We start from the raw sequence: 27,708 nt of genomic DNA, 5'->3' as shown, positions 1-27,708 counted from the left end.
AATACAGTAGCCTGTAGTATAGTATAGTATAGTATAGTATAGTATGGTAAGGTATGGTATAGTGTAGTGTAGTGTAGTGTAGTATAGTATAGTATAGTATAGTATGGTATGGTATAGTATAGTACAGTATAGTATAGTATAGTATGGTATAGTATAGTATAGTATGGTAAGGTATGGTATAGTGTAGTGTAGTGTAGTGTAGTATAGTATAGTATAGTATGGTATAGTATGGTATAGTATAGTGCAGTACAGTACAGTATAGTATAGTATAGTATAGTACAGTACAGTACAGTACAGTATAGTATTATACTATACTATACTGTACTGTACTGTACCATACTATACTGTATGGTACGGTATAGTATAGTATGGTATAGAATAGTATAGTATAGTATGGTATGGTATAGTATAGTATAGTATAGTGCAGTACAGTATAGTATAGTATACTATAGTACAGTACAGTATAGTATACTATAGTATAGTATAGTATAGTATAGTATAGTATAGTATAGTATAGTGCAGTACAGTACAGTACAGTATAGTATACTATAGTACAGTACAGTATAGTATAGTATAGTATAGTATAGTATAGTACAGTATAGTATACTATAGTATAGTACAGTATAGTATAGTATAGTATAGTATAGTATAGTATAGTATAGTGCAGTACAGTACAGTACAGTATAGTATACTATAGTATAGTACAGTATAGTATAGTATAGTATAGCATGGTATAGTACAGTACAGTACAGTACAGTATAGTATACTATAGTATAGTACAGTATAGTATAGTATAGCATGGTATAGTACAGTACAGCACAGTACAGTATAGAACAGTACAGTATAGTAGTTCTAAAATGTATTAGAGGATTACTATAGTTGTTTTAAGAAATACAAGTTAAGTCAACCAAAGAATAACAAAATGATTGTGTATTCCTGTGCCAGGTGTGTGGTGTGTTTCTCTGCAGCTGAACAGGTGTGTGCAGGTCACCATGGGGGAGCTGTTCAGGAGCGAGGAGATGACCCTGGCCCAGCTCTTTCTCCAGTCAGAGGCGGCCTACTGCTGCGTCAGCGAACTGGGAGAGCTGGGCATGGTCCAGTTCAGAGATGTAAGCATGATCCAATGGATAAATGAGTGATTTTTTTTTTTTTCATTTTCAACTCATGCCACGCAAAGAGGCACAGTGGGTTTTTAGTTTTACAAACATTTCTCCAAGGCAAGCCGCTCTAGAGGTAGAAATAATCTGATTGGTTGAGTTAAACTTCAATGGGTGGGGCCAACGAACCCCAGTTTTTTTTGGCTAAATAATGTTAGACTGAAACCCTTGGAAACACCTTTAAGTGTGCCGATTCAACTGTTGTGCTATGATCTAGACATTTAAACGTATTCTACAGTTTAAGTCATTGAGCTTCAGCCAAATGCCTAAAACATAAACATGTCATAATTATTTTTTTCCTCCCTTTCCACTCGCAGCTGAATCCGGACGTGAATGTGTTCCAGCGCAAGTTTGTCAATGAAGTGAGGAGATGTGAAGAGATGGACAGGAAATTGAGTAAGTAATGGTGCAAATGAACACTCAGCCCCGGCCAAAAGCTTGGTGTAGCATCTAACTCAGTTTTGAATTTCTGATCCTTTATCGCTCACATAAATGCAGCTTTCATGTTTTTTTTTTCTTGTCCCCTTTTCCCTTGAAACCTGTTAAAACCCCATCGTATTATTTCAAAAATACTGTCAGTGAGAAAATACGCACTGTTTTCTCCATCTCTAAAAAATGTACATTGACTACAGAAATGCAGCTACCTGTTTTTTTACCCAACAGCAGTGTTACGCTGATGCTAATGGCTTCAATAATGGATTCTCTCTGCTCCATAGGGTTTGTGGAGAAGGAGATCAAGAAGGCTAACATCCCAATGGTGGACACTGGAGAAAATCCAGAAGTCCCTTTCCCCAGGGACATGATTGATCTAGAGGTAACTGATGATTCATTTACAGTTACTGAATGTATTTTAGAGCTAAAATGTGGAAAAAATATTGTTCTCTCCGGATGGCATTATTATTACCATGGGGAGGTCGGTGAGCTAATTGCGTGAAACACCAGACTTCAATGTGATATGTTTAAGTAATACATGAAGAGTTAGAGTTTCAATGAAGACAATACACTGGCATTAACAAACATGTAACAACATTACTTAATGCAGTTGTTTATTATGCATTTAATATGAACTCATCTTTGTTAATGTCACTGTTCATGCTTAATTCATGTTAGTAAACACATTAGTTAACATTAACAAACATGTATAACAACATTAATTAATGCAGTTTATTGTGCATTTAATTTGAACTCATCTTTGTTAATGTCAATGTTCATGTTTATTATTAACAAACATGTATAACAAGTTCATGTGAATTTAACAAACTAATCTTTGTTAATGTTGTTATTCATGTTTATTTCATGTTAGTAAATGCATTAGTTAATGAATTTTTAATGTATTACCAAGTGTTACCAAAGTGTTACCAAACTATCTTATCTTGTTATTATAAGTATTTGAGCCATAAACCCTGTCCAGATGGTCTATTAATGTAGTTGCTACTGCAGTGATTCTGTGATTTCATTTCTATGTGGATCAACTTTATTTGTGATTGGGAGAAGTAGTTACCAAGCAAATGACCTACATTGTTTTTCAGTGAACTCCGACATCCTCTTTCCATTCTAGCACTGTCCAGACTGATGTGATTCATAAATTACAAATACTTTGTGTGGTAGACGTATTCTGGAATCTGACGGGAATAATACACCCCATCAGTAATTTATGGGAGTAATAAAGCAATAAATACTGTATATGCCATCTGGATTGTTCATTAAAAATCCCTGACTTGCAATGTAGTAATTTATATGCATTACCGAATTTTTCCCGCAGGCCACCTTCGAGAAGCTGGAGAACGAGCTGAAGGAGATCAACACCAACCAGGAAGCCCTGAAGAAGAACTTCCTGGAGCTGACGGAGCTCAAGCACATCCTGCGTCGCACGCAGCAGTTCTTTGATGAGGTGCGCTGAGTTCATCTGAATGCGTCTTCTCAGAAATATCTAATTTCAACCACACTCATCTACTCTCTCCATATCCCTCTGCTGCTCTCTCTCGCCCCCGATACCTCAAGTCATTTTGTCTGACTTTCAGTGCAGTGTAGATGCTTCTCCAGGGGAAAAGGGAAGTTATAGAAGATTCAGCCTAGTTAAGACTGAGAGATAATATTATAACAATTGGAGTTTTGGAGAGACGGTGCTCTGCCCCTCCTTACTTAAAGGGAAGGTTCAGTGATTTTAGAGGCCTATCCTATCTATCACTAACCATGTCCACTATTATAACATTCAAAACATTTTGACATCAGAGTTTTTGTCTCTGAGAAATCAGCACCAGCCTCCTGTTAGCATTTGTTAGCAATGCTAGTGCAAGTCAATGGGGTATGAAACGGCTTTCAAAATCCTCTTCAAGTGCTTTGAGCAAGTTCTGTTATCTATTCTTACTATTACTACAGCTATGGAAGTATATGGAATGGCTTGCAAGTGATTTTAATAGGTGTGGTCTCATACCCCATTGACTTGTGCTAGCATTGCTAACAAATGATAATAGGAGATGGTTGCTGGTTTCAGAGAAATGCAAGCTCTAATAGTAAATCTGTACACTATTAAAAATCAAAAGAATGAGGTTGCTTATGTAAGATATGGGTCCTATTTATTTCAAAGTGCGGCAAACATTCAGTCAAGAGACCATCATCGTTTATGTGTGTTAATAAATAAACTAGGCTAACTATGGTCTTCCTAACCGCTTTGACAGATGGAGGATCCCAACCTGCTGGAGGAGTCGTCGGCCCTGATGGAGGGCAGCGAGGGCGGCCGCGGGGCCCCGCTCCGACTGGGGTAAATATGAATATGAATTCGTTAAATATGAACTGCAGCACATGTGGGCACACATTTTGAAACCGCAATGGAAATGTAAACAACAATTTAAAAATGTCATTACAAAAATGACAATAATATAATTTGGATGGAGAGCTTGTGAAATTGTGATGGTCAAGCCGTCTCATTTGTGATTACTACAGCAGAATAAAATGCAGCTAATATCGCGATTCATTTTTCTGCCCCACCATACGTACTGAAACATATTTGTATCGCGATATATTGAATTTCGATATATCGTCCAATCCCTAGTGGGCGATGATCCATCTCCCAAATTCTAGTTTTCTAAACACTTGCTATGTACGTATATCTGTTTGATTTGAATTTACTTGCGTATATCTATCCTGAACACTTGTGTCTTTTGTCTGTGCAGGTTTGTAGCCGGTGTGATCAGCAGGAGAGGATTCCCACCTTTGAGAGGATGTTGTGGAGGGTGTGTCGCGGCAACGTCTTTTTACGTCAGGCAGAAATCGAGGATCCTCTGGAGGACCCCGCCACGGTCAGCACAGGCTAACATAGATATAAAGCAGATGGACTCTAGTAAACAGATAATTAATACAAACAAATGTCAAGAAGCACACAAAGAATCCAAATTCTCTTTCTGACAGGGAGACCAAGTCCACAAGTCAGTGTTCATCATCTTCTTCCAAGGTGACCAGCTGAAGAACAGGGTGAAGAAGATCTGTGAGGGTGGGTGTCATATACCTGTCCATTATTCATCATCATCATCATCATCATCCTAACTGATTCCAATTCAAGTTATTGTTAGTTACCAATCGACAAGTAAAGTAAATAAAATAGAATAAAAATCCACTATGGAACATTTTTCTGCACAGCAAGTGACACATTTAAAATAGAAAATGCATCTCTTATGACCATCTATAAAAGAAAGATTAAGCATCAAGTTACCTCCAAAGAAGATATTTCCACTTTTTGTGGAAAATGTTACATCTCATGCCTCTCGTCCCTTTGGTTTACGTTGGTATAAAGCAGTGGTTCTCAACTTGGGGTCCGGGGACCACCAGGGGTCCTTGAGGGGGTTCCAGGGGGTCCCCAGCAAATTGATGAATTGCTAAACTTCAGCATTATTTCATTTACAAGTTAACACAATTAGAGAATGTAGAAGAATGACTGTTTTGATCCTAGTTTCACTGTCATCTCTCTACCTACAATACAGATAGTCATGGAATTCTGGACAAAATCATATCTAACAATAAAAATATTCTCAGATTTGGGTCAGAGAGACAAAATCTCATCAAATGGGGGTCCGTGGCTCTAATGTGGACTAAATTAGGCGTCCTTGATATGAAAAAGGTTGAGAATCACTGGTATAAAGCATCACAGATCGGCCGGGTTGGTAAACAGTTTACTGACGTCACGTTACAGGATTTCTGGGTAGTGAAGTCCTCAAAATTCAATTATCGCTCCCTACCATTAGGGGCCGCCAACGTGCGAAAACAGCATAGTTCAGCTTTCAAGATGCAGATCATGAAATCAGAGGGGAAGTGAGAGTGTTGAGAGAAAGAAAGACGGGACAAAGAGAAAGAGAATGTGTGTGTTAGATGCTATAAGTTTGATCTGTATGTTTGTCCAGGTTCCGTGCCTCTCTGTACCCCTGTCCCGAGACGCCTCAGGAGAGGAAGGAGATGCTGGCTGGGGTCAACACCCGCATCGACGACCTCCAAATGGTATGTTCAACTAATCGTATGATGGAACACAAAGGAAGAGCAAAAAAAAAAAGCCCTTTGTACCTTTCATCTTTACCTAGAATTTCTCTATCATAAGTAGAATTCGAGGGATAGAGAGGAATATTTCTTACACCTGATGTCAGGCTGTATCAAAGAAAAGTAGATGAAAAAGAAACAAAACTGAATTGGATAGCATTAACTAAACAGCAACAAAAGTGTCCAAGCAATGAAAAGAGAGGGAGAGAGAGAGAGAGAGAGAGAGAGAGAGAGAGAGAGAGAGAGATTGCAGTTTCCTTTGAGGTAGTTGACCTTGGAGTAAAGCCTGTGTATTGTTAAAGCCACATTTCCACTTGCAGTGCAATTTTTTTTTTATTAATAATTCTTTCAAAATGGGTCTTTGTATAGCTGCCTATTAAACAACAAAGAAATGAATGAGACATTTTGCACAACAGGATGTCTGTTTTCAGGTTGCTGGTACTTTTTCCTTGATAAAATGTATTTCCAGTGACATAAATCCTTATAGTGTGGGTGGGCGTTTTCTTGTGCATTAGTTCTTATCTGTGAAAGACTTTTTGTCCTCTCTCATAATGTTGTGGTTCCCTCAAACTCTCTCCTTATTAAGCCTGGAAAAAAACTCTTGGTTCTGCTTGAGAGAAGGCTACGCTGCCCTAATCTGAGCCTGTCCTCCACATGAAATGCACACAAAAGAACGTTTTACCCAATTTTACATAGAAGAAGAAATGCTGATGTTGATGTTATCCAGAGTAACGTACAATGAGTGCAACAGTAGAATAGAAGAATTTCTTGATCACCAACATTACAAGCAAAGGTCAGAGCCACAGTACCTTCACAAAAGATGTAGCACACATCACTGTGTCCTCAGAATAACTATGTAATAGTTATTAAAGAACATGTTGAAGAAATCAGAACCAGGCAGATGTAAACAGCTTTTTTAGCCCAGTCTATCTGAATTCACAAACACTATGAGACCAAACCAGTGCACTCCATACCAGAGATTTTCAGAAAATAAGAGTACCCTACCAATTTATATAAAAATACAAACATACAGTCTTTGCATCATGGTTACCACTAATGTACCACCACACCTCAGGTCATTCTATAGCATCCTCAAGGCCTAAGCCAATCAAAGTCAAGGAACAAAAGATATGTTCACTTTTATCAATAGACCACTTAAGTGTTGTCATTTTCACCTATGCTGGAAATGAATAGGATTTCTGGTTCCCATTTACCAATCGTTTTGTCCTTTAAATATGTGATACCTAGCTAATTTATTGTATGTGTAAGCGACTTAATCTATTTAAAAAAACATATTTGCTAACAAACTAGGTGCAGATGTTGTGTCACAGGAGCCATCTCTCTATTCTTGAATGTGAAATGCTAAGCTAGTTAATGCTAGCGATATTTTACATTTGTTCATTGCGGCTTCAAAACTGGTCCACACACGCCATAACAAATAAAGAAATCCATATTAAATCCTTCTTAAAGATTTTAAGCAAAATAGTCAGTGTTGGCATCGGACATAGTTAGGGATGATCATTTTACACCCTTATACATTTTCCCATTAGTCTGACAAGGCAATGGAACCGGAATCTCTTATTTGGGCCGAAAATGTACGTTGATTGACAAATCCCTCCACCCTCCCATGCTGCTCCTCTAGGTGCTGAACCAAACGGAGGACCACCGTCAGCGGGTGCTGCAGGCCGCCTCCAAGACCATGAGGGTGTGGTTCATCAAGGTGAGGAAGATGAAGGCCATCTACCACACGCTCAACCTCTGCAACATCGACGTCACCCAGAAGTGTCTGATCGCTGAGGTGTGGTGCCCCGTCTCCGACCTGGACTCCATCCAGTTCGCCCTGCGCCGAGGGACGGTGAGTTCGCGTATCTAGCTTTTTCATATGGCCATGTATGCTCTTTTGCAACAACGCTGAGGTTCACGCCCATACAGCTGCACACTTTGACACCTGGGTGCTGCCCAGTACAACCAGTCTTCTACTGTTTTTGAGGTAGCATGAATATCCCGCATATCCTGATCCTGGTGACCTTCCTGTCTCTCTTTAACGTCTATGTTCCCACCGATGGTAACAGATTACAATTACTCTTGATACTGTGATAGAGTATCTTTTTTGTGCACTTGTACTTTTTGAGTATTTTTTGAAGTCAGTCATTTTACTTAAAGGGGCATTCAGTAATCTATGACTTCTATCAGCAACCGAGGCAATTGCAACAACATCGTTAGGTCTTTGTCAGAGCTTACGGTGGCCTGTACTTGACATAATACATTTACATTTTCACAGTACAGACAAGCAAGCTAGGTAATTAGAGCAGAGAGGGAGTGTCTTGAAACTCTGATGGGTGGGGAGTTTTTGTTCCAAAACAGAGTAGGCCTACGGGCCGGAAAGTGAGTTTTGAAAGCCAGAAATCTCAGCATCTATAGTTGGGTCATTGATATTGACAACTCTATCAACCCCCACAGATATATCATGGTAATTTTGTGCTATAGTACACTAAAAAACTTAATTATTGCACTGAAGTATTTTACTTTATTAAATTTTAAACCACATCCAGATAGTACAAATATGTAGGCGCTACATTAGCTTTGCTTCAGAAACTGGCCAAACATAAATTGTATCTGCATCAAACCTGTACAAGCATGTGAAGGAAATGTTAAGTTAACTAACTGTAACATTAAATGCCGAAACATATCCATGATAGTAGCTTGGCAAAAAGCCATCTATCCAGACAGTGTTATTGGTTTGTGTTAGCTTGCTGCTGTCTAGCTAGTTCACTAGCCTTGCTAGCTAGTTGGATAGCTAGAAACATCAATGTTGTAACGTTATTGAATTACGTTCAGTTTATTTTTTATCTTTGATTGAATAATGACATGAATTTCAGAATCTTACTTTTAGAACGCTCAACATAATCAATAAAATGTGCATATCTCTCTATCCTCTTATCCTTTTTGCATATTATGGGAAAGATCATATGTAATGTTTGTTTTTTAAAATAATCCAATAACTTTTACAATGACTACATTTTTAATGAGCTATATGTTATACTTTTACTTGAGTAGATTTTTACAGCAGTAATTTTACTTCTACTGGAGTAAAATTTCAGCAAAATAATGGTACTTCTACTTGAGCAGGATATTTTGATACTCTCTCCTGGCTTCCACCTCCCACTTGATTTCATGACTCTGCTTCCTGTTTGTTATTGCGTGCTGTCACTGCCTGCTGTTGAGTCATTACACATTTTTGTATTGTGTGTTTCAAACAGTGGGAACGGTGCAATATCGTCATACAGTATCAATGATATGCTGCTCACATTCTACCATGGAAACAAAGACAGAATTGTATTGATTTTGTATAGTGGTTCACACAGAGGTCACTGAAGCACTGAAGCCTCACTGCTCTCCTATCCAAAGCTTGCTGAAATAACAGGAATAGGCCATTGCTGCAGAAATCTTAGCATACAGCCAAACATAATAAGAATTTATGGCATTGGCAGTGCTTCGCTGTGTCAGTATTTTCTGTTATTTTTATAACTCATTAGGGTTTGTGGAGGTCGCTCTGAGTCATCTGGTCCGTTCACCCTTCCTTGCATTGTTTATCTATGAAACAATTTACCCATACTCCAGATCTGATGTAATGCTACCTTGTGTTAGTGCCTTCCATCACAGATGGACACTACTGTGGACACAACACTACTACTGTTACTACTACTACTACTAATGATAATAATAGTCTACAGCACTTATTTAAAAGCAAAGAGCTTCACAGGACTGCAGAAACAGAAAAAATACATTTGGGGGAGATAAATATAGGGAACACATTCAAAAAAAGTGGGCAAAAACAGTTACATAAAAAACATCTGGCCCCATATCTAATAGTTTTTTATGTATTTGTTCTGTCTTGGTTTTATCTCGTTTTTTAGTATTTTTTCCCTGCAATCACTTAACGCGTGATTAAGTTGTTTATTAAAGGAACCTTTTTAATAACTTTGACTGCCTGATTAGAGCAGGGGTTCTCAAACTTTTTCATGTTACAGAACCGTAAATACACAATCATTAGGCCCCACGGACCCCTATTTGATAAGATTTTCTCCCAGTGACCCATACAGGAAGATTTTTGTTGCTGTTGATTTAGTATCAAATTTAATAACTGTGTACATTTATGCATTATTTCACTGGGATAATTTGAAAGCTCTTAGATTAGAGGAATCCACAGTTATACCCTTACAGATTGTGTAGATATGTTACCAGCTACACACAACCAACACATGCACAGTAAGAAAGAGTGATATTGACTGAGTGGTGGGTCTGTTTGACAGGAGAGGAGTGGCTCCACAGTGCCGTCCATCCTCAACAGGATGCAGACCAAGCAGACTCCACCCACCTTCAACAAGACCAACAAGTTCACTTCAGGCTTCCAGAACATTGTTGACGCCTACGGCATCGGGAACTACCGGGAGATCAATCCAGGTTATACTGGAATTCACTGTTCACTAATGAAACTCTGTATCTGAATTCAGTACCCATAATATTAGGCTCGATTTTAATTCAGTACCCATAATAGTAGGTTATATTTGAACTGAGCACTTATAATAATAGTCAGTATTTAAATTCAGTATCCATAATATTAGTCTCAAGTCAGATCTAATTGCAATTTCTGAATCAACAAAAACATTTTCCTTCTAATTCTAATTTTGCTGATTCAGCTTTTATTCGATATATCATTCAAAATATCAATTAATGAAAAAATGATTGGATGAAAACCCAGCTAATACTATTTTGTCAACCAAGGACTTAAGTTATCTACTGTCCTTTAAATAGAACCATACTTTCTTTATGTTTACTTTCATGTTGCACTTTCAGTATTATTTGCTCCAAAGCTCCATGGTTTCATTTTCATTGGATTCAGTTAGGGCCATACAATCCATTGCAAAAAATCTTAAAATTGCAATGCTGATAATTGCAATCCCTACATAGCAAAAGCTGACATTTTTATGGAAGATAATTTCTCTTTTTTTTTTTCAAACTGAACAAATCCTAAACATCAGCATTTCAAATTATGTAGAAAAAGTTTATTATATGGATTTTCTCCCCTGATGTATTGATATGTGTGATTGTATGTTGACATAATTGTACATAGTTACAGTAAGACTCTCTCCAACTTTCAAATTGTAAGACAGAGATCATGCAAATAAATAAATATCATGTATGTGGCTGAAACACTGAAAACATGTAGCATCTTGCAGTTTGGAAATTGCAGCAGTCGATATTGTGATTTTGTTTTGTTGTTTTTTACATTAATAGTGCAGCCCTGTTGTGTGACAGGTTTCTTACTGTGTCACCTGTTTCAGCTCCGTACACCATCATCACCTTCCCCTTCCTCTTTGCGGTCATGTTTGGCGACATGGGTCACGGCGCGCTGATGACCGCTGCTGCTCTCTACCTCGTCATCCGAGAGAGTCGCCTCCTCTCCCAGAAGAGTGACAATGAGGTAAAGGACTACAGACTCTTAGAAATGCATATAGATAATCTGAATGAACCATACCCTGTGCTCTTTGACGAATATCTATGTAGAATCAAGCTATGTTTCCATCCAACTGTCAAACAACATGGTGATATTCTGATGTACTAACCACGATGGAGACTTACACACATTAGAAACAGCATGTATGACATTTCTGGGAATGTTGTGATGGGCAGATATTTAACAGGCAACAATTCAGAACTTCTAAAGCCATTTTTGAACTGTCGTCCAATGAGTTTCCACAATTTGTCATCATGATCATGACAATTCTACATCATCATTTTCTCAACAAATGTGTTTCCATTGCTATTTTTCCACAAAGTTTCATTTTGAGCAAGCATAAATTTTTTCAGTATTGGGGAACTTGTATTGAATTTTACCATTTCCTTTGATCTTTTTTATTTCATAAGACATAATTCGCAAAAACATACCTAACATAATTTTGTCCACCAAGGTCTTAAGTTATCTACTGTCCTTTAAATAGAACCATATTTTATTTTAATTTTGTGCTGCTAGTCAATCTCAATATCTTTTTTTTTTCAAATGGTGGATATCTCATTTTGGAATTATATTATTCAAATGGTTTCAGCCTCTGACTCAGTTAAAATGAGATTCAATGGTGTTTAGTCACGTTGATGTGTAACGCTGCTACAGTAGTAGTAGTAGTAGTAGTAGTAGTAGTATTTCCTACCATTTTAATCCATTTTATTATGATTTTTCTGCAGATGTTCAACATGGTGTTTGCTGGTCGGTACATCATCCTGCTGATGGGGATGTTTTCCATCTACACCGGCATCATCTACAACGACTGCTTCTCCAAATCCCTCAACATGTTCGGCTCTGGCTGGAGTGTCCGGCCCATGTTTAGCACCAAAGGAGCCAACTGGTCGTAAGTCAGCCATTCCTACTTAGGGCCGACATTGTCCTTTTATTAAGTATCGGATATCAGCCACCTCCGATATGATGGAGGTTCCTTTCTGACCCTAGTTTGTACATTGGTTTGGAGAGTCTGGAAAAGTATGGAAAATGAATTTGATCATTTCCTGGTCTTAAAAAGTTTGGAAATTGCACAAAAACATCTGGAAATGTATGGAAGAAATATACTGTCAGGAAATCAAATTCTGGACCCTGTCATACTAATCAGAATCATTCAGTTACTATCCAACCAGTCTCAGTATTGTCATCATACACCATATCCCTCGCATTTTAGTGATTTTCTTTTTCTTTCTTGCATATTCATGTTCTGAGTGAATTTCATGACCCTTCATTGCGACCCTATTTCCTGCTGATTTGTTCTAGGGTTGAAACGCTCGATGGGAATTCAGTGCTACAGTTAGACCCAGCCGTTCCCGGTGTATTCAACGGGCCTTATCCACTCGGAATTGACCCGGTAAGACCTGCATGCTTACAAAAACAAGAAGAATTTATGGGTGCGATCACACCTACAGTTGGTTTTCTTTGGTCTAAACCATAGTGGAAAAGTTCACTAAGTTCCATTTTTGTATTCGGTTCATTTAGGTTCACACTGCCCAATTACAAGCAAACTAGGGCTTGTAAACAAAAGTCACATGGACTCACAAGTAGCTCGTTTATTGGTCTGAGTGGGGAACTAAAAGAGTAAACACTTTAGAGTTCAAATTAACTGCTCCAAGCATTTTGGTGTTAACGCACCTTGTAACAAATATAAGAAAGAACATGCACCGTCAGATTTTCTTGGTCAATCTTGAACATTTGGACCTGTTGTGATCTCCCTCCAGATCTGGAACATTGCGACCAACAAGCTGACCTTCCTCAACTCATTCAAGATGAAGATGTCCGTGATCCTGGGCGTCATCCACATGCTGTTTGGAGTGTCTCTCAGTCTCTTCAACCACCTGTAAGTGCCACACTTAAGACCATTGTTGGATGGTAACACTTTACAGTCATTTATTGCTTCTCCCAGATAGTGTAATGTACGGAAGTAATGAAGTAAATGAATATTTTTAAATTTGAAACGAGTTATGCATTGTACTCCAGACAGAATAAAGACAGTTTGTCATGAAAGACATACTATGCGGTTTGCTTTTCACCACTTCTCTCTCTTTCTCCACATTCTTTACATGTATTTAGCTGATGCTCTTATCCAGATCTGCTAACAATGAGTGAACAGGTATAGATAGGGTGTATTGCCCAAGGATTCTTCAACAGGACGCATAGCTGTAGATTGAAGTACAATTGTTGTTGTGGTCAGTCATACAGTCACTTTATATGATCTGTTTGTAGCCACTGGCACCACAGTATCTACTTAGAACCCTTTTTAGTCATAATTACTGCTTGAATACACTGTAAAAACTTCCATCTTAACAAGTCATTTAGTCTAGTGTTGAGTCTTATCCAAGTGGAAAACCCTCCTTCTTGAGTCAAGTGTCTTTAAATAACTTCCTCAAATTTCAAAGGGGCAGTAAGTATTCTATGACTTTCATCGACTTTTATCAGTCACCAAGGAATGGCAGCAACATCGGCAGCTCTCTGACAGGTTGTTTTTCTTCCAAAACAGACTACGGGCCAGAAAGTGAGTTTTGAAACCCAAAAAATGGTGAAGTAATTGAGTGTAGTCAGCTTACACAATACCAATTGGCAGTATTTTTGTACCAAGTAGGACGAAATATTGGCTGCACACAGGAAGTTTTACGCGTTTTACATATGGAAATCTAGCTAGCATTGGTAACTAGCCCACTATCTAGTGTCTTTCCTGTTCCAGCTTTGGCAGATGCTGAAAAAACGGCTCCAACATCATTAGCCAAAACAGGTTACCTGAGTTTTGTAGCAGAGTGCCGCTAGCTGGTTAGTATACTAGCCCAGTGGTTCTCACAGTGGGGTCCGGGGACCCCCAGGGGTCTGTGGCACTCTGCCAGGGGGTCCGTGAAAAGTTTTCAGATTCATTCATTGAAATTATCATGATATAAAAAAAAGGTTTTTTTTGAAATGCACTTCAAATTAGCACTTTTCTCCTGATTTCCCTTTGATATTTTGTTTAGGTACAGTGTTACTTGCAGCTAATTGATTGATTGTTTTATGGGTATTCTGTGTTGAGATGGGGCAAATATTTTTAATACATATCTAATATCTTTCTAATACATTTCTCTTGTGTTGTTCTTTCACATAACTAAGACTACAGTAGTGTAAAAAATAGGCTACGTCAGATTATTCCAAGGGACATACATGTCAAGTCAAGTCAATTTTTATTTATATAGCCCAAAATCACAAATCAGAATGAGGGGGACCCCGGTATATTCTCTATCTTGTAAGGGGTCCTTGGCTGAAAAACAATTGAGAACCTCTGTACTAGCCTACCCAAAGAGCAAAATAATTTTTGGCTGATATGCTAATGGGACATACTGTAAGCATACTGTCAAGTCTCAGTGTTTATACCGTCATAAGCGAAATTATTGCCTAATTTCTTTACAAAAGTTACAGTCTTTGAAAGTCAAATTATCCGGTCAGGGTATGGCATTTTAACTAGGGTGGGTTTACTGGCTGTAATCCGAACATCATTTTGAATACTTCTCGCCACCAGAGGGGGAGACAAAGGGATAAATTGTAATTCCCATGTGGGATAAAGTTGTATTGAATTGAATTGAATTTCCAATGTAAAGCATCCGTTACAACATGGCATACATTAAGTCTGACTCTCCTCCTTTACTGCACTGCAGGTACTTCAAGAAGCCGCTGAACATCTTCCTGGGCTTCATCCCAGAGATTGTCTTCATGGCCAGCCTGTTTGGCTACCTCATCCTGCTGGTCCTCTACAAGTGGACGGCCTACGACGCCTTCACCTCCAAGGACGCGCCCAGCCTGCTCATCCACTTCATCAACATGTGTCTCTTCAACTACAACGACCCCACCAACAAGCCCCTGTACCGGGGACAGGTGCTCCCTCACCCATCCACCCCTCTGCCTCTCCCGGCTTCCTGCCCCCAGTCTCTAACTATGTAGTACCATGTACCAGCACTTGTCTGGTGGCTGGTGTTAATTCCCCACCCTTGTTGCAAGTAACGTAGATGCAGTTGACCTACAGTAGAAGATCCTACATTTCTGACCTGCTTTCTTTCAACAGCCGACGTTAGTACAGGCAGAGCAGAGGAAGTCAGTCAACCTTTGTTCTTGGTTCACTGTCACATCTTCACTGGTTGCTGTCATCAGATCAACATGTCGCTGTCGTCAGATGAAAATGTTTTTTAACAGGTTTCAAAGGCCCATAGGTCATGAAACCTACTAAACACGTAAACCGCTGTGTAAACTTTCAATTCAAATAAGAAAAAAGAACGAAGACACCAAAATTGCAGCTACGTGCCTCTGCTGAACCAGACAGAAGAATGATTTGGGCCTCAGACAGGACTTGTGCAGGGCATTAGCATCTTGTGACGAACGTCTACACATCTCCAACGCCTTGTTAACCTCTCTCTGTTTAAATCTGTAGATGGGGATCCAGGTTTTGTTGGTGTTGATTGCCCTTGCATGTGTACCCTGTATGCTGATTGTGAAAACTATGGTGCTTCGGCGTCAGCACCTGTGGAAAAAGCACCTGGTATGTCGCTCTGACCCCACCTATAACCTTACTATTACCTTTGATACGTAACCTATATTTTAACCTTTGATATAACCATTTGTTTTTCTTTCACTTCTATTCTGCCATTCATTTCAACGTACATTGTATTGTGTACTGTTGTGGTTGGTTGTGTTGGTTGTGCCATGAAACTATGCTTAAAGCATGCCTTGGAAAAGCTTTGATATTTTGATTGGAAATTTGCTCAACACCATACCTTATAATCTGAGGGCACCCTAACAGTTATTGATCTGCAATGTGAGTTCATTTCCAAAAGGCTATATATCCATTTTAGAAAAATACTCATTACCTGAAGCTCATCATTTAATATCTCTAAAATATAGCATTTTTAAGTTATGCAAGCATTTCTCAGAGGCAGAGGTGCTCTGGAGGCAGAAATAATCTCATTGGATGAGTTAAAACCAGTGGGCGGAGCATAAAGAGTAACTAAACCCCACCTAAATCTGTGGTGAAGCCTGACACCTAATGGTGAAAAGTAGGGTACCGAACTAGTCATCTGCTATTGGCTGGTCTTTGATGCCAGGTGATGTCACCACCTGTTGTACTCTATAGAAGGTGACATCATCTGGTACCAAAGATCAGCCAACAGCAGATGGCCAGTTCAGTACCCTACTTTTCACCATTAGGTGTCAGGCTTCACCACAGATTTGGGTGGGGTTTAGTTAACAGCCATGGTTTTTCTGGCCAAGTAACATTAGACTGAAGCCCAGGAGGAAGCTAATACTATGAAGCCTAGCGCTCTTGCTACTATGTGAAAAAAATGCAGTCTAGCCATACTAAGTTATCCAGGTTAGCTAGTTAGCCTAGCTGACCTTCCAAATTCAAACTAGCCATACTAGCCTATAGCTAATGAGGTAAGCTAGTTAGCTATTAACATCATGAATTCCATGGACATGACTGAATGAAAAATATAAGTTATTAACCAAATTTGTTAATTTCCTTGCTAAGCGTCATTTTGTAAGTATAGGTGTCATGTTTCTCGAGTGATGGATATATCTCATTTTGGAATGAAACCCTTCATTTATTGGGTGCCCGCCCCCCACCTAAACAAAATAAGAAGAAAGCATACACTCCAAGGCCTGCTTTAAGCTAGACACAGCTCTTGTGGCTTTTGTATCTAGTCCCAGAAGAGGGAAGAAACCCCTGCAGAGAATCTAGAGCAGTCTTTAGAGCAAACAGGCGTGTCCTCATCATGCACCGGACTCACCCAACAGGGCACGCAGAAATTCGGAGGAGTGCGGGTGGGCAACGGGCCCACGGAGGACGAGGCTGGCATCATGGACCACGACCAGCTCTCCCAGCATTCGGAAGAGGGCGATGAGGTGAGCCCATCAAAATATAAACATCAGCCTGTTCAAAGAATGTTAAAGGGTTCCTACACAGTTTCAGTTTCAAAATCGCATACTCCGATGGTAGGGATGGGACTATGTTTATCTCATGATTCAATATATTTAATTTTGATATGTTGTCCCATCCCTATCTGATAGTCATCTTGCCCCTACTAAGATATGTCACTCTAAAGATTATTCTTTATAGCAACAAATATCAGAATATTCGAGATGTCGTATCTATATTGGGATAGTACAACAATAATTTATCATACTTTTCCAAATTTTTTTTGTGTCATTTTCAAATGACTTATGTAGAACTGGAAACTACCAAAATAGTTTTCCATACATTTCCATATTTTCCAGACCTTTGTAGAAACCCTGACTTTACCAATGACCTTGACTTGATTTTGTTGGACTTTACTGACTGGAGGCTTTGTCAGTCACTGGTATATTGGTTCTGAAACGTGGCAGTTGTAATGTCTTCTAGTCCTCTCTTAGGAGAGAAAGGGAGAGGTCATAGTCATTTCCTGTATGGCAAAATGTATGCACCTTTTTGTCTGAAAACTACAAAAAAAAAAATCGTCATTCGACCTATTCCTTCACGAAATCTTGTCTGTCCGTTATAGTCACCTGTTACCTGCTATGCCCTGTTCCTGCAAAATTAATGTTTTTGCAGCACATGATGTTGCAACCTGGCACTAAAACATGATCCACCCACTGACTTAGCAGAGAATAATGCAAATTCCTCCTGAACTCAGTCTCCCGAACACAGCCTAGGTAGACAGTCAACTCAACAAATTCAACAGTAGGAAAACTGTATGGGACACAGAGTATAGGGGAGATACAGGTTCCACAGATATAGGTTCTGCTATATCTGTGGCTACTAATATTTTGTGCCTATATTTAATATCTTTAAATTTGACAATTTTCATGACAAAATGTCCAGTGTTATACCCAGAATTTTACCTTTGGCAGGGTGGGAAACCCTCTGAAACAGCATTTAGATGTTGCATTAGAATCAGTTCTAATGGGGGTTCCCTTGGACAACCAGTATAGTACTGATCAATTATATAATAACAAAGATGTAATCTCATTATGTCCATCATATCGAAGTTAGATGACATTCACTGGCCCCTAGTTTTGTTTAGTTTGGTTTACTTCTATCAACAACAGTTTCAGCTCCAGCCTGTCAAAAGCTCAAAAAAACGCCAAAACATTGTATCTTCTGCCTCACCCTCTTCACTAACATCATACTTTACTCCCTCTTGGACCTGTATATCAAAAAGCAGTCGTTTTTTTTTTTTATGGGTGTTACCCAGAGATGGGGGTAATGTGGGCACGAACGAGTGCAGGGAAAGAGGGAGGGATGGGATGGGATGGAATGGAGCAGATAAGAGATGGATTTTCCATTTCAGAAACGTAAACAGTGAGGTGGTTTTCATGAGAACCGGCCCCGAGTGGAATTTCTGAAAATATCACCCTCGTGTTTTTTTCTCTCCCTCTGACTCAGAGGTTTGGTGTCTCCCACATTATAAATCTCACCGTGTTTATGTTTTGATAGCGTGTTGCCCAACTCTTATCGTATAAGATTGCTTTATGCGATGATCCTTTCACGCATAAGGTTTTTGGCGCTCACTGAAGTAGCCATGATTTAACAACAGGGTGTGGAATTTGACATTGCATAACGTTGGGAGTAGCAGTATTTTAAGTCAGTGGTTCTCAACGTGGGGTCTGGGGGACCACCAGGGGTCCTTGAAGGGGTTCTAGGAGGTCCCCAGCAAAGTGATAAATTGTTAAACTTCAGCATTATTTAATTTACAAGAAGTTAACACAATTAGAGAATGCAGAAGAATGACTGTTCTGATCATAGTTTCTCTGTTATCTCTCTACCTACAATACAGATAGTCATGGGATTCTGGACAAAATCATATCAAAAATATTCTCAGTTTGGGGTCCGTGGCCCTAATGTGGACTAAACTAGGGGTCCTTGATATGAAAAAGGTTGAGAATCACTGTTTTAAGCACTGGACAAACCTGCCCAGTGCTTTCAATAGAAACGGTTGGATTTGGGAAGAGAAGAGAGGAAAAAAGTAGTAGCGTCTGTACACTTACTTCATGCTTCATTTTACTGATGCAACAGTATTGGAAAAAACTTCTACCTTTTCTCCCTTCTCACACACTCTGAACTTTGCACTTCTTACCATTGGTTACTGGAAGCGCTGACGATCCAGGAATATAAACATATTCTACTGTTGCTCTCATTGGAAGTTGCACTGGATAAGACCATCCCTAAATCCCTTAAATGAAAATCAAATCTTTGGAGTCGAAACTGCCTTCCCTCAGATCTAAAATTGAATGAAATTCACAATGCGAGCATGAAATAAGCGTGCAGCATTAGTTTGATGCGAGGGATTGTCCATAGGCTTTTTCCAATATTTACTGGAAAAATAAACTGGAATGATGCAATGATGCCACCACAGCTGAAACATGTTCAGTTAATTCAGTTTTTTTAACCTTTTGCGTCCCCCCTTTGTCTTTCCTTGGATTTTGAGTTGACATAACTGACCATATTCATCTCACTTTCACCCATCGGCTCCTGGACGCCGCCACTAACCTCTGACCTTTGCTTACTTTCAAGCACGCAGAGGAAGAGCCGGTAAGAGCCCGAGTTTGGTGTCCTCTCAGCATGTCTGGATCCTGTAACCTGCCTGTCTATCTGTGCTTGTGATACCTACTGTATTGATCTGTCTAAACCTCCTGTACTCCTCTCCTCAACTATATAAGGCATGCATTTGTTGGTGATTGTAAAGGTGTGTGTGTGTGTAAGTGATATTGTGTACAAGCCACACTGCAAAAAAATATCCATCTTAACAAGTCATTTAGTCACATGTTGATTCTTATAATTGCATTTTTATTAAAACAAGTTCAAAGAAAATGACCAATGGGATGAGGTAATTCCAGCTGTTTTCCGATGCAGTTTGACTTGTTTCAGGGATTTCCTAGAAAGTTCCTAGAAGTCCTAGACTCACAAGACTAAGTCAAAGTCGAGTTCCAAGTCACCAGAACTCAAGTCGAGTCTCAAGTCTTCTCTCCATGCATCAAGTCAAGTCTCAAGCAATTAAAACTGATCACCTTTCATCGTCTTCCTATTCTTTTTCTTCTTCTTCTTCCTATTCATAATCATTGGAACAATTCTAATTACATAATACATGATCATTCTTGGATCGCAGGAATACTTTGTAATATTTATTGTGGTTCTGACCCTGTTCTCTGTTGACAAGTAAGAATTTAAGTTCCCTCCCTGGTTTTTCTCTATTGGTTGCAATTATGGGCTGTGTTATGTTTAATACCTTCTATTTGCTTTTAGCTTTTAGATTCTCACATCCAGTAGCCTATTGCAAAGTTAATATACCCATTTATATCAAACTTCAGAGGCCATGATGTGACTCCAGGATGAGATACATGTAGAGTAACATAGTAGCTCCACTTACATTTCTGAGTTTAATGGTTTAGGAGAGAGGGAAGAGAGAGAAGGCCTTTTTTTAACAGCATTTAAATAGCAAAACCACATAAACAATTGGTAGTTTAGTTACACACTGTTGACTTACAATTTTCTACAGAAGTAAAACTATACAGGCAGTACATTATTTTCGATATCATGCTGATATCTTTTATTCAGGATGCAAAGTGCAAGGTGTGTGAGCACAGATGTCATGGTGCTTCACTTGAGGAATTGGAGGTTTAGTGGAGTGCTAGTTGGAGGTTGACTCCATCTTGTCCTCCTCCTCCTCCTTCTTCCTCCTCTCTTTGCGGCTGGGAGTCAGGGCATCAGCGAGTCTTCTCAGAAGGCCACGTTTCTTCTTCTTCTTCTTCCCCAAAGTCTCGCTCATGTCCCGCTCCAGATCTGCGATCTTTTCCAGCACAAAGCGCTCTCTCTCAGCCCACTCTCGCTCCTTGTCCTCCATCGCCCGCTGGGTGTCGTTTTTGGCCTCGATCAGTTCGGCCCTCTCCTGCTGCCACTGGAGGAGATTTTTCTCCAGCTTCTCCTCAGCCTGCTTCAGAGCCAGCTGGGCGGCCAGGCACTTGTCAACGGCCTTCTGGGTCTCCTCCACGGTCTGCTTGGTGATGTTTTTGGCCTTCTCTACCTCCTCTTTTTCCTTTCGCAGAGCGTCCTTCATTGCTGCTGCTGTCACCTTAGCATCTGTCTCCTGGATGGCAGATTTAAAGTGCATTTGCTGCATGGCACCCTGATGTAGTTCTTCAGCCTGAGCTCTGAGGTTCTTCTCTCTCTGGAGATCCTCGTTAAGCTGCTCGATGTTGTTGTGCAGAGCCTTGTTCTTCTCCTCAATGGCCTGGATCTTCTTGGCCTGCTGCTCTGCAAGCTTCTGTGCTTCCTTCAGCTGCAGCTGGAGGTCTGACAGAGAATCCTCTGCAGCCTGGGTCTGCAGACCAGCAGGCTGCTCCTCCAGCTGAGCGTCAGTCTTGATGGCCTGTTCCTGGGGCTGTTCCTGGGGCTGTTCATAGGCCTGTTCCTGGGGCTGTTCCTGGGCCTGTTCCTGGGGCTGTTCATGGGGCTGTTCCTGGAGCTGTTCATAGGCCTGTTCCTGGGGCTGTTCCTGGGGCTGTTCATGGGGCTGTTCATGGGGCTGTTCATAGGCCTGGTCATGGGGCTGTTCCTGGGGCTGTTCATAGGCCTGTTCCTGGGGCTGTTCCTGGGGCTGTTCATGGGGCTGTTCCTGGGGCTGTTCATGGGGCTGTTCCTGGAGCTGTTCATGGGGCTGTTCCTGGGGCTGTTCCTGGGGCTGTTCCTGGGGCCGTTCCTGGGGCTGTTCATGGGGCTGGATCAGGGAGTCCAGGCCCAGAGCCCGCTTCAGAGAATTTTCTTGCTCCATTATCTTCTGATATTTCTCTGGGCCGAATTGCTTTTGGACCTCAGTCTGTTCCTTGGACCAGGCACGGATCCAGACCTCTTCCTGGGCCCGTATCCGTTCCCTCCGCCTGGTCCAGTTGTCCTCCTGTCTCCTGTTGTTCTGGAGACGGTGTGGGACCCCGGTCTGTCTCTCCTCAGGGAGAGGAGGTAGGTGGGCTCTCCTCCCTGTTGGTCTGTGGGAGGGCCGTACCTGGGCATCCTGCTGCTGTGGGTTCTGCTGTACCTCCCAGCCTTTCTTCTTCTTGTCTCTCTGTTGTCTTGTTTTCTGTGTCGCCTGCATTGTGCTCAGAATCCAAATGCCTCTGTGGACCACTGGACCCTCTTTTAAACATGGGAGTTCTGACATTACACTGCTCACTGTTCTCATTGTGACACTACAATGTGTGATGCCACTGAGATTCCAAGGTCCTCTTGACTGAGAGATGCTGTGTTTTAACATTGGTAAAAGTGAAAAAAAAACAAAAAAAAATCTGGGTTTATTAAATCTGTACAAGTGTAATGTGATTTAATATTATACCAGTTAGTAGTGAGTGTTTGGAAAGAGTATTTTGGTTCTTTTGAATTCATGGTGTGTGTTAGAGACTGAAGTTGGTACAGTTCAGACAGAGAATGTACTGTTTAATAAAAAAAGAGTTTAGCTGCATGTTTAGTCAGTAAGTAATTTTGATGCATTTAACGTTACACAGTGTAATAGTATATTACAATTAATAAGGAAAAAGGTATTTTTTTGGAGAATTTGTCAGGTCAGAATAAAACTTAAATTTTTCTCAGGCGGGCTGCAGGGAAAACTCTGGTTGGAAACAAATCATTTCAATTCCAAACTACAATGTTGGGAATAATCAATGCCCTGTATATGAAATGTTGAGGAAATATTTTCTCCAGTTAGACTTTTCCATATAACCTGAAAATTCATAAATCACCCATAACACTTCTATGATCTGCATTTACTAGACCACAGAGCTTGGTAAGTCCTGGAGGGTCATTCAAAGAAAAGAGAAGCTACTTGAACCAATAACCCCGCAAAAAAGCCTCTCCCCTAATCCCAGTACCTCTTCCAACGCTCATCCTTTCACCTCCCAGTAGGGATTGGACGATAAGCTTATCTCACAATAACATTTTCATGCACAAAAAACCTTAAAAAACAAAAAAAATACAAGGATTGAGTGTTTCACCCAAAATGTTATTCTTGTCAGGATGGAAACAGCATTTATACCATGAAGTGACACTAAAACTCTCCATTAAACCTCATACTAATGACATTCTTTTAGGCGGTTAACAGCTGCTTTAAAGAAAATAAAATGTCATTGCAGGTTTTACAGACTGTTTTTATGTAGCTGTGGTCAGGGACGAACCTCATCATATTGGAGGTGGGCGACCCTGACTAGATATCCGATATTTAAAGGTCCCATATGGTGTAAAACAGGATTCCCCTTGCTTCTGTGCTTATAAAGGAGTTGGATGGTCTATCTAAACATGGTGAAAGTATCAAAACGCACGGTCACCAACTAAATCCACACAATCCATATTAGAAAAGCGAGCCTCTAAACGAGCCGTTTGGACTTCCGTAACTTTGTGGCGTCACAAAGGTTCACTCATTATCATTTTTGTAAGAAATAATAGACTAACAAAGTGTTTTTTTCAAAGCCGTTGAGCGGTTGTCATTGTTTATTACCGGAGAGTTTTCCCTACCTGTAGCTGCCGGGCCGCGGTGTGTCTCACGTTTCACTCTTGAAACGGTTAGCCAATCGGAACGGAGGGGTCGTTAATATTAATGAGCCTTAAAGGCACAGCGACAGAAACAGCCTGTTCTTGGTAAGGCTCAGAGAGATGCTGGAAAATGAACGTGTAAAAATGGATTGAGAGTGTTTTTGGTACATGACACCACACACACAGCTTTGAATGAACCTCAAGACACACTGGAAAGTGGAGAATATGGGACCTTTAATAAAAGGCCAATATCAGCCCTCTATATATGCAAACCGATATATCGGTCTAACCCTAACATGCACAGACTCTCACATGCTGCACAGTTTAAGAGAGATATGTTAAAAAGCAACACGGACAACTTGAAACAAGCTTATTTGCATTGGAAACAATTGAATCTCAGATTTCTTCACTTGTTTTAAGAACAATAAGAATTTAAGACTCCATACTAGATTAAATGACTTGTTGAGATGAATATGTTTTTTTTGCAGTGTGCTCGTAAAGGAGGAGTCACAGAGACTGGAAATCAGCACCTGGGTTTTTCTCGTGACTCAATGTGGACTGCGAATCAGTCAGAAGCAGTTTGTGGCTGCACAAAACTCTCTTTTGACTGAACTGTTAATTTAGTGTTAATTCACTTCCTCCATCACAGACCCTACGTTTTCCCCCTCTTCGAACATTCTAAATTCTGTAAAAAAATCGCATGACCGCGCTCAGCTGGAATGTTCGGGGGGGGGGGGACAGCATTTTATCATCCGAGCCGCCCGCCTCCTTGCATTTTTGCCATTACGGCATGTTGGGCCCGGTGTTGTTTTCATTAGCGCACTTGCGTCCGAGGCCCTTTGAACGGGAACAATGAGCGTCGGTTCCATGAACTCTTTTGCACGCATCCGAGGACAAAAGAGAAGCATGGAAAGAGGAAGCCGGGGCCCGCGCCAAGCCAAACCCCGACGTCGAGCGATTGATTCCCATGTTTCCTCCTCCCAGCCCGCCTCATACAGGAAAAGGCTACCCTCGGAGTGAGTGGAGGAACTTTTGTCGGCCTTTACAATACACAAACAAGGCCCTGCACTGTGATCCTGCTGGTTGGGGGGGGGGGGGACAAGGAAAAAAGACCAAACAGACCAGACGTCTTTGCTCTTTGTGTTGTGCCTGATTAGAGCTGAGGCTGTGGCAAGGGGTCAGAGGTCAAAGCAGCCTGTTATGAACAACGCTCATTAAGGAGATAACGGAATTTCCATGCCAAGCCGTTTCCACTGCTCATGCCACGGAGACACCCAGAGTGTTATGATTGGCCGTGAGCTGGGTGATAACGATCTCTCGCGGTGATTTATGTTACGACTTGGCTCAGCTGATCAGCTAAGATGACCGCTTTTCTTAGATAAATGTGTAAGCAGTGACACACTGGATATTTTACTGTTTCATTTTCTGTTGCAGTCCACAGATGTGAAATCCATTTTTGCATTTTATGCATTTAGCTGATGCTAAATCAGCTAAATGCTAAACCAAGGAGTGTGTTGCGATCAAAGCTGCAGGCAAAAAATGGGACAAATATTCCTCATGTCCCTGTAGTGATATGATACAGAAATGCTAGGCAAGGAAATAGCCAGTGCCATTACAGTTAAACTTTGGCATGCTGGTTAGAGAGACCATCCCATAACCACTACCTCCTCACTCACTGTAAGTCACTGTGGACAAAAGCAAAAGCATCAGCTAAATGCGTAAAAATGTAAATATATATATGTAAAAAATTATGTAAATATGTCCATAGCTTGTGTCAAGCATGTTGTCTCTCCACTCCAGTTTGACTTTGGAGACGTAGCCGTCCACCAGGCCATCCACACCATAGAGTATTGCCTGGGCTGCATCTCCAACACTGCTTCCTACCTGCGCCTCTGGGCCCTCAGCCTGGCTCATGCACGTGAGTATCACATGCACACACACACACACACACACACACACACACACAGCGTTGTGTTAGTATGTAGGGGAGAGCGGGGTAAGATGAGCCAGTTTTTACTAAAAATGTTATCTTGGCAAGGTAAAATGAGACAGAACTAAAACAAATGCTTCAGCCCATATTTCAGGATGTTGACTTTCAAATTAACTGGTAAGAATATAGCAAAACGAAAGAAGAATGAAAATACAACTTGGTCCCTTGGCTCAATTTGCCTCAGGTTGGGGGTAAATTGAGCCTAGCAAGTGGGTAAATTTTTTTTTTTTTTTTACTAATTTATTTTCAGGATAAAACCCCTTGAGATGTACCATCTGGGTTTCGAGGGGGTCCTGACAAAAGACAGAATAAAATATACACAACATAAGATACAACACAATATGCAACAAATAACAGACATGGTTACAGTTACAATTAGACTAATTATAAAAAGACAAAAACAAACACACACTCACACAGCATGCACACACCAAGAAATCTAGACACCCACACCCGTATTATAGCAACAGTAAATAGTGACAGTTAACAGGAGCAGTCTGTTGTGAGGTGAATGATAAGAGCATTTTTAAATAAACCTAAATACTGCAGAGATTTCAGAGAAGTTGGTAAGTTGTTCCAGTCTCTAGGAGCCTTATAATGAAATGCTTTTTTTCCTAATTCAAGTGAAATTTTTGGGACATGAAAAAGGCGATGATTATTATGTCTAAAAGAGAATAATTAGAATTAGAATTTTGTGGGATGAGTAGCTCTTGTAAATAGATAGGGTAGTTGTCTATGTTCGAGAGAAAGCCATTGCAGTTGATTGTACATTATACAGTGGTGAGTTCCAAAGTGACAATTGAGAATAATAACAAATAAATTGAGCTGCTTGGGGGAAAACTGAGCCACTGAATTATTCATGTAGTCATGGATAAAATAAAATGAAAGTATTCCTATGTCAAATGAGATTGAAGACAATTTTGTCAGTCACCATCTTTATTAAAACTATTATTTGTCTTATTTTTTACATGGCAGGATATAATTATCATATTGAAACAATACAGACAAATGATTGGGCTACTAATTTTAAACTACAGTTCATTATAGTTAATTACAACAATTTGTTGTTTATTACCATGTTTCATGAAGTCTGAACTGGGGTTGGACAGGTGTAGATATGGGTTTTGGAAGGGCATTACTGATACTGATATTTTTGTATTGAAGCTGCTGATAACCAATATTTTGTGCCAATACTCGATATCTAGATTTGACCATTTTCATGCTAAAACAATTACAAGGATTCAGTGTTTTCCCCCAGACTTTTCTTCTTCTCAGGGTGTAAAAAAACCTCTGAACCAGCATCTAGACCAGTGGTTCTCAACGTGGGGTCCATGGGGACTATAAGAGGTCCTTGAGGGGGTTCCAGGGGGTCCCCAGAAAAATGATGAATTGTTAAAATTCAGCACTATTGAATTTACATGAAGTTAACACAATTAGAGAATGTAGAAGAATGACTATTTTGGTCATAGTTTCACTGCTATCTCTCTACCTACAATACAGATAGTCATGGAATTCTGGACAAAATCATATCTAACAATAAAAATATTCTCAGATTTGGGTCCGAGAGACAAAATCTCATCAGATCAGGTGGTCCGTGGCCCTAATGTGGACTAAATTAGGGGTCCTTGATATGAAAAAGGTTGAGAATCACTGATCTAGACCATCGTGGGACACTAAAACTCTCCACTGAAAGCCATACTAATGACCTTCTTGTGTGTGTGCCCTGCAGAGCTGTCGGAGGTGCTGTGGTCCATGGTGATGCACCTGGGCCTGTCCTCCCGCAGCGGGGGCGGGTTCTTCGGCCTGGCGATCATCTTCTCGGCCTTCGCCACCCTCACCGTCTGCATCCTGCTCATCATGGAGGGCCTGTCCGCCTTCCTGCACGCCCTCCGCCTCCACTGGTTAGAGACACACACACACACACACACACAACAGCCTCTCATAA

The 27,708-nt window shown here is 40.4% G+C and overlaps 1 protein-coding gene across 1 annotated transcript; it reads left to right on the top strand.

Annotated features, from left to right (window-relative positions):
• Positions 1–992: 992 nt before the first annotated feature.
• On the top strand, positions 993–27,708 carry LOC139656897 (V-type proton ATPase 116 kDa subunit a 1-like; the record flags this gene model as incomplete). The annotated part of the gene is given in 21 exon segments (XM_071534536.1): positions 993–1,109; positions 1,475–1,553; positions 1,874–1,971; positions 2,920–3,048; positions 3,836–3,918; positions 4,331–4,347; positions 4,350–4,456; positions 4,566–4,651; positions 5,552–5,645; positions 7,324–7,536; positions 9,995–10,145; positions 11,027–11,166; positions 11,925–12,088; positions 12,499–12,589; positions 12,957–13,075; positions 14,892–15,108; positions 15,659–15,766; positions 16,927–17,127; positions 19,775–19,792; positions 25,574–25,691; positions 27,493–27,708. Coding segments are annotated over 21 exon segments (2,566 nt in total), but the record flags the coding sequence as incomplete, so codon positions are not given.

Source organism: Centroberyx affinis, unplaced genomic scaffold (genome assembly GCF_046629955.1).
Source record: "Centroberyx affinis isolate AG114_WGS23_722 - 3 ecotype Tasmania unplaced genomic scaffold, CSIRO-AGI_Caff_v1 ptg002573l_1, whole genome shotgun sequence".
Taxonomy (NCBI): Eukaryota; Metazoa; Chordata; class Actinopteri; order Beryciformes; family Berycidae; genus Centroberyx; species Centroberyx affinis.
Note: the sequence above shows the minus strand (reverse complement) of the source record. Positions and strands in the feature narration are given on the sequence as shown.